Source organism: Chanos chanos, chromosome 10 (assembly GCF_902362185.1).
Source record: "Chanos chanos chromosome 10, fChaCha1.1, whole genome shotgun sequence".
NCBI lineage: Eukaryota > Metazoa > Chordata > Actinopteri > Gonorynchiformes > Chanidae > Chanos > Chanos chanos.
Window position 1 is genome coordinate 14101579 of NC_044504.1, and position 12155 is coordinate 14113733.

General features: G+C 39.5%; 1 protein-coding gene across 1 annotated transcript in view; it reads right to left on the reverse strand.

The window, feature by feature from the left end:
• The window catches only part of alk (ALK receptor tyrosine kinase), a 252098-nt gene that overhangs the window by 24805 nt on the left and 215138 nt on the right, over positions 1-12155 (reverse strand). The window contains exons 9-12 of the mRNA XM_030786739.1: positions 12001-12104; positions 9513-9685; positions 7698-7792; positions 114-239 (exon numbers count right to left, since the gene is read on the reverse strand). Coding sequence (XP_030642599.1) covers positions 114-239; positions 7698-7792; positions 9513-9685; positions 12001-12104 — 498 coding nt within the window. The remainder of the gene's footprint in view (positions 1-113; positions 240-7697; positions 7793-9512; positions 9686-12000; positions 12105-12155) is intronic.

Sequence of the window (12155 nt, forward strand, 5' to 3'; positions counted from 1 at the left end):
GATGTCTTAGTGTCACTAAGTGAGCCACTTTAGATTATTGATAGATTTCTTACAGATAGGCCAATATATTCTTATGAAGATATCAATACCTTAAAGAGGAGGATGGAACTTACACTCAGAAACTGTAGGAAGGAAAGGCAAGGCACCTGAGATATCATCTGGCGGGGCAGTGGTCTCGTATCCTAGCTGTGTGGTGCTCTTGGGAACCGGAGGGGCCACAGGAGGAAATTCTCCGTTGGCTGAAAATGACAGAAGGAAAATATTAGATTTTATATTTTCCAGAGCAGAGTAGCTGATAGCCAAACCTCAAAATGACATAAAACATCAAAGGGTCGAGCTGTAAAGCCAGTCACCCTTTTATCTTGACTAGATGTACATTGATCTCAAGGCCCACATCTCAGCTTTTCATTAAAGATGATGAGGATCACAAGCAGTGAAGTTAGTCACTAATGTGTCAAGGTTAGAACAAAGCTAATTGCTTAAACACCTCAGTGCAGCTATGAGTGGAGATTAATTAAATGACAGAAGGAAAAGAAAGAAAAACTCCCACAGACTACTACACCACTTCTTATGTTTCAGTGAGGCACTTTTTCCTTTCCTATATCACAAGAGCTCATTAGAGCCTCATGATCCCTTGGCATTTGCCTTCATAGTATGGTGTATGGGAGCAGGATGTTAGAGGTTCACTTATTTTTAACATGGAAAGAAGAAAATAACAAGCTGGTACCAAGAATTACACATTCATCAAAGTACTGAACGGTATAATGTTTTGTGCGTACACTCGCACGTACCCACACCCACTCGTACACACCCACATGCACACCCACCCAGCCACTCACTCACACACACACACACACACACACACACACACACACACACACACACACACACACACACATATGCACACACACTCGCGCACACACACACACACACACACACACACACACACACACACACACGCACACACACACTTGCACACACACACTTGCACACACACACACACACACACCAAAAAGAAAGTGGCTTAGGATTGCAGTAGTGTCTGATTGCTGAGAGTACATCTTTTGGATTGTGTTCTCTCTGTGTGCTTCCCATTATCTATAAATGAGCATAATTAATGTTTGGTTTGGTGGATCAACACTGACCTGCTATTTATAATTGGAGCATGGCTGCATGCTAATCTCTACCAACCTCAGCAAAAATGTGCAAAGTGTGTTAGAAGTACCAGGGCTGGCTGATGTACAGGTACAAATCATGATGACTAACAGATCTGTCCTTTATAAGACATGCAGAAAGAAAGGTAATGGATAAGCCTTGCTTTCCATTCATTTCTTTCTCTATTGCACTGTCCAATTTCTTTACTTTTCCATAACAATGAACAAAATCAATAATCAAACTGATTGATTACTTAACCAGTTCATTAGAAATTCATACAAAATACACATGCACATACAACATATCTTCTTTTTTGCTTTTGCTCTCTCTGAACAGTTTTCACAATCTTTCAAATATAGTGGTCCCTGTGTAAAAGCCACACTGATCCTCAGCATGAATTCTCTTTGATAGCTTTTTATTCACATCTCTGACCAAGCTATTCCCTTTTGAAAATGCTGCAATACATTTTGTAAAAAACGATCCTGCACTCAAGCAGCCCTTTTCAAGGTTTCATACAAAATTGTTCCAAAACTACAGAGGAGACTAAATTATCTGATAAGCATGTACCTGAGAAAGTTATGAGCAACTGCTCTAATGGAAACACCATCCAAAAACCACCATGTGTATTGTATAACACAGTATATGTAAATAGACACAGTCTTTAACAGGGCCTATAAACATATATATGGCTAGGCACAAAGGCGCAGCGCTTTACATGTGTCTGAAACAAAACTACTGCATATTTTGTAGAGCCTTGTTTTTAAAAGCGGCAGTTTGGTTTGTGTCAGTTTTAGCTGTGAACTAGCATGTGTTCTTCTAATGACACGGCAGCGGAATAAGTAGTTGGTCAGTTGAGTCAGCTGTGCTGGTTCATGTAAAATGTACAGGACAAGGGGTTCTTTAGGACTGGGATTGAAACCAGTGGCACCGAGCATATGCAGATGGTTGAGAGCTGTAAACCTGTTGAGCTGGTCAGGAGGCTATAACACATCTCTTAATTATAATGGCAAATCACAGAACTCCTACATATAGTACTTCTATTTGCCAACTCCACAATAAGAAAAACCCTTTCCTCTTCCTCCTACACACACACACACACACACACACACACAAGCTCCCCAGACAACATGGGTCTTCTCATGGAAAATGCTTCCTCTCATCTCCATCTCTTTAATCATCCCTTAAAACACCCACCAGCAGGCTCAGACACTAACTCCCGCACCCCTCTGGCCTAAGCTGGGTCTATCCATCACAGTCTGACCTGGCAGGCTAGCAGTAAGTGTTTCACAATGCAGGGAATTATATTGGACACCACTGTGACTATTGTCTGTTATCTCTCTGGAACCATATGTTATGTTAAATTTTAATCTGTGAAGATATAATGCCATTTGATTACTGTCTAATGATTAATAATGCCGTTGTCAAGTTTATTTTAAGGAATCTACTATTTGGTATGTATCATACCAGACCAAACATAATGAAATCATAACTGCATTTCCATTTTGGCATTTACTGCCAGATAATCTGCTGTTAAACAAACTGGGAGGATTACTCCTTGCATGTTTCAGCTTTATTTGTTTATTTATTTATTTATTTATTTATTTATTTATTTATTTATTTATTCATTCTCCTCCACATTCCCATAGTGGCTATCACACAACAGGTGATCCTGTTTTTCTCTGCTCCATATCACTCGCCTCAGGTGCAGCAGACATTGCAAAGACAAGTCATGGCTGGTGGGCTAAAACACTGAAATCCCTTGAAAGTTTCACCGTGGAAGATTTCATGTAATCCTTTTGCCGCAAGCAAAAAATGTCACTCTGTAGGAAAGTGCTTTCATTTCACATTTACCAGGGCAATACAGCACCAGCCTAGTCATATCTCTTCAAATATTCATCTTTAAAAGACACTGTAAGGCGTATGCGGCTGGGGAAATTCTCAGAATGACTTTATGTAGTGCCGCAGTATATGTAATAATAACAATAACAATAACAATAATAATAATAGACATATAGACATATATTGCAATTATTAATACTTTTACAAGATGCCAATTTTTTCATGGCAATAACAAACATCAGATTTTAAGTGAAAATTTCTACTGCTACTTCACAAAGACCAAAGGGTTTCTGTGCCAGAACACTTTGGGGTTTTTCAGTAGTCACAATTATTCCAGCTGTCTCACAAATGGAGCACTATGCATGTTTCAGCAATCAGAGCTGGGGAGGTTTGAGAAAGTGTTTTCTAAATAGGATTGTCTTGTTGATATTTTGTTGTCTGATCCATATTCAATAGGTAATCACAGCTGAGATCAGACCTGCTTTTAGTGTCACTGAACAGCACAGTGACAGCTCTAGCAAACAAATGCATATCTGCACATTTGAAATCCAGTCATGCTTTAGATAACAGATGTAAGGGTACAAGCAAAGGTGAGAAACGGTCAAGTCCCATTCAGTATTAACAAGCTTTTCTCATTAAAAAAAAACAAAAAAACCCCAACCAAGATATGAAGCTTCAGGCAGAATTATAAATTGCTGTGCAAACTAATCTGCAAACTGGCCAAGAAAGCACTGGACTCGAACAACAGATCAGTTATTCTCATAAACCTCTCTAAAGCTGTTTGCATAGTTGTTGTGTCTTTTGGGATGGTTATTGGAAAGGCAGGTAACAAGTCTAACAAGCAGTAAATGTGAAATGTACAACGAGTTAACCTAACACACTAAACCTGCTAAAATCGAACACAATGTTTAAAATACTTAGCATATAAAATAACAGAACACAGAAACTTGTCAAATTTCTGTCAGTTTGTGTAGAATTAAACCTGATGTGCCTTCACGGCGATGTATGTCAAACTAATTGGCAGGTTGGGCCTTTTCAGCGAGCTGCTTTTCCTATTGCCTTCAGGCAGGTCAGTTCCAATCCCTGCATCTGAATGGAATTGTTGGCATTCTGTATCCTTGTGATGGACATTACACCAGTGTTTCATTCATGTTTTGGGGGCCCAGAGGAAGGAACTCGTTCCCTGAGTGATCATCAGGGAAATGCCTTTGCTTTGCACAGCAGCTGTCCCAGCAGCCATGACTGAGTTTATGAGACCTGGATGCCACAACAAAGAGTTATGGACAGGGAGCTTTAAGAGGGAAGAGGCCAGGCTAAAGTGTAAAATGCTAGATTTCAACATATTCTGTAACTTTCAGCTTTTTTTTTTTTTTTTTTTGAGTCAAGTGTACCAGATTGTTGAACTGCTTTTGTTATTGATATTGCTCACTTTTCAAATGATGAGATGTGAGCTGCAGTTATAAAAATAGGATGAGAGAAGTCAGCTCTAATCAGAATTGCTAGGAAAAAAAAAATAAAACTCCCACACAGCCAATCCAAAGCCATCTGCTCTGGGCGGAGGACAATGGATACGGCAAAAAAGCTGTATGAAGAAGCAAACACACACACACACACACACACACAGACAGAGAGAGAGAGAGAGAGAGAGAGAGAGAGAGACACCAACTACCACATTCATTAGTACTAAAGGGCAATGGGAATGACCCTCTAAAAGAGTATAGTATGAGTATCATTGCTTTTTCTCAGTGAACAGACTGGATCACTTTAACAATACAGATTATTGTGTGTGTGTGTGTGTGTGTGAGTGTGTGTGTATGTGTGTGTGTGTGCGCATGTGCGTGTGTGTGTGCATTGGTGTGTACACTTATTCATGCATATACATAATGGATATTCAAATAGCTTGAGGATGACTCATTTGGAAGCATATATGACAGACAAAAGCCATCACAGTACCACAATACAAATTACTGGGCAAATATTTCACTGAGCATGTCAGCCATTTCCTGTCAGGACCCTTGCAATGGAAAGAAATTAAGGTTCCACTGCCTTTGCCTTTAATGTGGCAAAGACAAATACCTTACTGGTGCTGATCATATGCTGAAATCATCAAAACTGCAGAATAAAGATTTGGCCACAAATCTCTGGCTTGAAAACCTTACCTCAAAGTGCAAACTCCTTTCATTGCCAATAATTTCCATTTAATCATGGAAGATGACATAGTTTGTTTATAGCAAATTGGTGAGGTTCACTAGCAAAATGTTCTTATGGGACTGCCAAAGAGGGAGAAGAGTGGACGACATGACACTTTACCATTGCAATAGGTATCTAAACAGTGTTCGAGTTATTTCAAGAAAAAAATAAAGTATCAAGGAGATGAAAATCTCCTTGATGACTGAGAGTGAGAAAGGATGTAATGTTAGAGGCCCAGCTGCAATTTCTTTTATTTCTTTTATTTGTATTGATTTATTAGAACACTTCAGCACTGAAACAAATGTCACCATTACCTCAAATATCACTGTTTTCCTTAATATTCAAGTAATATTTCAATGTGTAAAGTAATGTGTGCATGCAATTTGAAAATTCTTGATTAGTTTTTTTTTTCATTTGCATCCATGTTAAGGTTCATGTGTTGTAGTTTCATGCGTGGGGTTATGAGTATCGATGTGTCTGATTTAACTTCCTCTGCTATTAGTTATTGTGCTATCCACAGTCCAGACCTGAAATACTTTGTCTGTATTTTCTTGTATTGTCTCTATGCTTTCATGAGTGAAAGTTTACCAGCACTGACAAAAGAAGGCAAGGGTAAAAAAAAGGGGTTTTTGAGGGAAAAAAAAAAGATACAGTATATGTATGTTGCACAATTTCAGTTTCAGTTGTTTTCAGTTACATTTAAGTTCTATTCACTGTATTAATTTTTCTCAACAGGGTTATTAAATGTAACATACTTTCACTGAAGGCAGGGATTTGTGTGACACACCATAAATGGACTATATTTCTAGTTGCACTGTGGTATTCTAGGCGTTTGGTATTGGCAATCTATCACTCATGAACTCATGTAATGGTCTCTTAGCTTCTAAACAACAGCGGCATAATCAAAATTTAAAAAGCAACTGACAATCTTAGAACCTTTTGGCCTCCATTTAATTGTTGTGAGTTTGACAGCAGCGAATTGGAGGTTGGAGGTTCAGAGCTCTTGGGGGAAAAAGGTTCTTCTGACACAATAGTAGCCAACATTATACTGCTTCTTTTGCACTTATGAGCAAACTAAAGTAGCACGTATCAGACAAGATTTTACCATTGTCACTGCTCAAGAACCAGTTCTCTCCTTATCACCCTCTAATGCTGCATTTGTGTTTTGTTTGTTTCTGATGGAGTCAAATAATCAAATTAATACACTGAATCCTGTTCTTTTCTTCCTCCTGAGATGTTGCTTGGCAAAATATTTCGTGCAAATCCACTAATATTCTCTGATCTGGCTTTAATGCTGGTATTTTAGATGAGTATTGTAAAGTACTGTTTTACAAAATATCTTCTCTCAGATCTCAGATGGCTGTGAATGTGCTTTTAGGAGAAGACTGGAACAGCATAAAAATTACAGCAAAGCTTTACTCCACTGATCCTTAGGAGGGGATAAGTTTAGAGGTGTCACAGACACAGCAGCTGGGACTAAATACAACATGAACTATATGCAATAACACAGTAATAATGTATATTGTATTAAATTCATTTACATGTTATTCAGATCACTCATATGGAACACAGGCTTCCCACAAGGCATAGAAGCAGGGAGATAAATGTATTATTTAGTCTGTGCTGACCTCAAAGAGCCTGAAAAATCAAATCAGCCAACTGTTGAAGAGAAATCAGCAATATTTAAGGAGGAGATTTGGCTTCAGAGCAATGGCCCCCAAGCTGATTCTAACTCCACAACCAAATGGATTTAGGAACCTTTAATCTAATCCCTGTGCATTAATGAGGTTAACTTCTGTTCCTCTTTGAACAGCACCATATTTGGAGCGAGGCTCCTCAAACTTGCAAAGACTTATCATGCTATTCTGGTCGCCAACATAATAGGGAACTTAAGAAAGTCCTTTGTTTCTCTTGTCGCCTTGGAGTTTTGTGTGTGTGGGCTGTGTATCACTGATGACAGTGACAGTTCAATTAGCATGTGAATGAAGTACAGCACAAGTGTGGGTTTTGACCTCAGTGGCAGGTATACTCAGATATGAAAACAAAAAGCCCACATGATGTCTCTGAATAGCTTTGTGACTCATGTTAAAACATTCATTTTGAGAGATAACAGGAATGGTTAGCAAAAGAGCCTTCACTGAGAGCATGATAGATTCTGGCATGGTTGTTCAACATTCTACATATTCATCGCTCATTTTCAAATGAATTTTTACGGCTCAACAGAAGACATGATTTGCATTTGAATTTCATTTTAAACACCATTAGAAGACTGTGGTAGGTAAGTTACATACAAAATCCGATTACGCTTAATTAGAATTCAGAATATTCTTTTCAACTTTTTTTTCCTTTGCACTCTGTGAAATGAGAACCAGTGTTTTCCCAATTATAGCGGTCCAATAAAACATTTTCCAATTTGTTAATTAACCTCTAAGCAATACTCCAAATCAATGGTATAATTTCTGTCTGTGTTAAGGATATCAAGCTATTAGAAGTTGTGAAAATGCTGTACTCACTTGCCAGGAAGCAGTCCATCTGTAGAGTAATGTTGTCAACTGCAAAAGCAAACCCACTACTAGACAAACTCTCTGCTTTGAGCTGCAGATAAAACCTACAGAGAGAGAGAGAGAGAGAGAGAGAGAGAGAGAGAGACTTAAGATATAGTAGCACTAATGTCACATTTGGAACTTGGCGTGAGACAAAGACATGCTTGGCAGAACTCCACATTTGACTCTAACTTTTGATTTCACACTGATAGTGGGAATTTATCCTGTTGAGATGCTGTATTGCCATTTGTTTGTCTCTTCAAAACAGGGTCTATCACTCAGTCCCTGCAGCATGCTCAACAGTCTTAAATGCACAGAGGAGCTGGTTTGGGATAGTGCAACAAGCAAGTCAGTATAAGGGTTTGAATCCGTGTCTACCATTTCCAATAACTGTCTGATAAATGAAAGGAAGGACCAGCGATCAGTTCTGTGGTGGTACGCAATTTCACCAAAAAAAATTTCCAATGTTATGATATTGACAAATGGTTGTGCATTTAAGGAGAAAGATTATTGAATGACATTGCGACACTCAACATGTTGCATGATTTTAATGTTAAGGCTACAGGAAAATTTGACCTTTTTCTGTGGATAATTTATTTGTGTTGGTACAATATTAGCTGCATTTACTGGAGAAATGCACAGAGTTGGGTAGAGCGGAAAAAGGAAAAAAGAAAAAAAAAAAGAGAGAGAGAGAACAGAAAGCAACTTAATGTTGCTTTGGGCAACTGCACACAATGTTGTTTGCTGTGCGCACTTCATAATTAATTTTAGAAGTGTGACTAGTCTGTTTTATTCATCTGGCATCATAAGGCAATTAAGCAAGATCTCAGTGTATTGCTGCTGTAATTTATTATGCACAGTTGCTACATATCAGTTGTACAAAAGAAGCAAAGTACATGTAATGTCAAAGGAAAAAGACATGGGTGTACAGGGTATACCAGCATATAAGCTCCACCACACTACTTGTAATCTCTGCTGTATGTTCATAGTGTTCATTAATATTATAGGACACACAACTTCAACTGACAGTTCTACTCCTGATGTTTACCACCGTGTTCACTCTTATTGATTCCTATTTAACCTTTCGTCTGTATGGTGCAAAATACGTCAAACTAAATATCTACCCTGGTCATAAGTAGGCCGTCATGAGGTCACTCAGGTCATGAGCTAAAGTGACAAATTTCCTTGTGAAGTTTGAAGAAAGAAGAACAGAAATAAAAGAGAAGTGGGAGGAGGCAGGAAATGAAATTTTAATCACTCTCTGTGGACTAGGATTAGCAAGCTACTGACAATGAGAGGGAAGTCCAATCAGGCACACAGGAAGATAAAACAGCCATCTTTTTTTTTTTTTTCCTCTAAGTCCTCAGTCTTGCAAGTCAAGTGCCAGTACTAATTGGAGTGAAAGAAAGGATGAATGGAGGCCCCTCCGCATTGATTTTTTTTTCTTCCTCCCTCCTTTCATAAGGAGTGAGTGATACAGTACGTGGAAGAGGCAGTGCGTTTGGCGGGCCCTTAGTACAAGCTCAGCCCCACTGGGATTCATTAGGATTTCACAGTGAACATGAGAATATGCTCCAGACTGCATACAAATAACTCAAATCTGCATTTGGAAGACAAGAAGCTTCTCACTGAAGCTGTTAATGGTGCCATGGCCAGAAGTCACATCTAAAACTGTGGAATTCCTCTGAACACTTTGTGCACTTGACTTGGCTTTATTAAACAAACAAAATGTAAAAGAACAAATTAAGGTTATTTTGAAGTTGATTAACAGATGCTTAGACTTACGAATCAACAAGTCCATATAGAGGTAGGGAGACAAGCTTCCAGCCTTTCTCCGTCTTGACTTGGTTGGTCGAGTTCCACATTTGACGCTGACCTTCCGGCCCTGTGCTATTCTCCACAATCCACAAAGAGAGGAGCCCACCCGCAGATTCTTCAGAACACACCCAGAACCGAACCTTGAGATGATATCAAAAATGCTGATGTTAGCAGTTTTTGATGATGTCACACAACATGACCTCCTTGTACTTTTTGTTTTATTACAACCTCTACTTTTTTGGGAAAAACAGGGTTGGAAATATTTTAAATAAGGATGTCCCGATCAAGTTTTTTTGCCCCCAATCCCGATCTGAGATTTAATATGCCGATACCAAGTCCCGATCCGATACTTGTATTTTCCTAGGTAACACAGTTGCACAGTGCACATCTCAAGTACATTAAAGTGATTACAACCAATTCAATGTATATGCTTGACAACTGAATAGCAAATGCATTAAGAAAAAAATTGCCTGCGGCCAAGTCTTACTTTTTTTTATTACTTTTTTTATTTTACAAAATAACAAAGTAAACCTTCTTGTAAAGCTCTGGTAGAGCAATGTCTGAAATGTAGTGTCGAGAGGGTAAGGCGTACTGTGGGAGATATAATGGAAAATATACGTGAGTGTACGATTTTATTTAATCTTATAATTATTCAAGTGGTTAAGTTGTCTAACTGTCAGTTACGTTGATACTTTTTTGTATGCTATTATTATCAATCCTTAGCATTAGCTAAGCAACTATATTGCTCTCTGTGGTCCTTAGTTTAGGCTAAGTCACAGGCATCACATACAGCTAAAGCGTTAGGTGTTTCAATTTTGAAATGATACCTTGGTTGTTATTAGTAGTCTTGAGGATTAATGTCGTCGGAGTATGCTGACCTAAAACACGTTCAAAGTTAAAAGAAAACACGTTTGTCTGGAACGTTTGCCACAATTTGCCAAATTTGAACACACCTCTGATTCACTACCACATGGGCTGGTCATCCATAGCAATTAATTCAGTTACCTTCTCTGTAATCTTTTTGGCCTTGTCGCTGTGTTGAGGAAATTACTCTCTCCTTTTAAAAGTATATCCTCCACTGTGTGTTGCTTCAGAGCAGCCTTTGCCTGTGTTACAAGAGTGAACTCACTGTATTCCGCTGAGTGTTTATTTTATTTTTTGAACGCCGCTCTGTGTTACTACCACCTCACGAAATGCTCGCATTGCAAACATTACAAGTGGCTTTTGGACTGCTTTCGTTTCCCAATTTGAAACATGTCCACCCTGCAGATATTTCAGCTGCGTCCTGCCACAAATTATACTCTCCGTTTACAATACCTGTGTGACAACTGACGTAAAACAAGGGATCGGGCTTGGGGTCGGGCTCAGTAAAGCCGATACCAATCAGTTAAAAAAATGCCTTGGCCCCGATACCAATCTTTGAGATCGAATCGGGACATCCCTAATTTTAAATGTTTTAAAACACCTCAAATGAGTTTTTTTTTTTTTTTTAATCCCTGTGCTCTGAGCAGTAGCTCAGAGTGGAGTGTCAGACAGTCTGCTTAGACAGGCAGGTCCACCTTGTTATGGCACACAGACAGGGAGTTGTAGCATGGGCAGAAGAGAGAGAGAGAGAGAGAGAGGCTGAAGAGCTAATATGGAATCATGGCTCATCAATGGGCTGAAGCCAGGCTGCTGCGGCGGCTTGCTGTTTCTTCACACTGCCTAAGGCACTGTCCGTACAGGAGTCGGCACTACCCTCATATCTTTCTATTGTGGTCAACCAAAGCCCTCAAAAGAGGTCCAATCTCTGTTTTCTTGGCCTCTTCAGTAGTCTCTCAGTGTCTTCCATTCTTCTCCCTCCATTCTTCTCCCCCCCCCCCCCCCCCCTCTCTCTCTCTCTCTCTCTTTTTCTCTCTCCTCCTCCCTTTTCTGAATTTCTGATTTTGTCACTCTCATGCTGTACCCTCCTCTCTTATCCTGTGTAAGTTTCTCTTATCTTCTAACCCTCTCAGCTGTGCTGTACACCCCCCCCCCCCCCGCCCCCCCCCACACACACCCACCCACCCCACCTCACCACCACCACCTGTGTGTCTACTACTCTCTACCCTTTCCCTCTTCCCGCCTGCTCATGTTCCCAAAAAAAATGAGAAACGATTCATCAAGCCTTGCATCTACCGCTCAAATTAGCACTGACATTTTCAAAACATGGCTTTATCTGTTTAATCAGATTCTGCTCTCATTTTGGTGTGCGGGACCTTCTGAACAGCACATTTTAAAGTTACATAACTTGTATCAACATGCTGTGCACCCTTAATGTCATTAGTTTTTGTCCATCATTGTTTCTGTGCTTAAATGAGCAGAGAGTAGATATGCTGGCAATATGGAATGAGGCTTACATAAGACTTAATTTTCACATATGTAGTTACATGTCATGGCTGTTTAATTTGCTGGCAGACTGCCTCACTGCACGTACCAAACACGGAGCATTGCGCAGTGGGTATAAGAAGAGAGGACTTCGGACCAGGGATGACAGTTTTTGGCCTTTGGACTGTCCACTTTCAACAGCTAATACACCACCTGCCAACCCCACATGTGAAACCAGAAATATTTAAAGAAAAAACAAAAAAA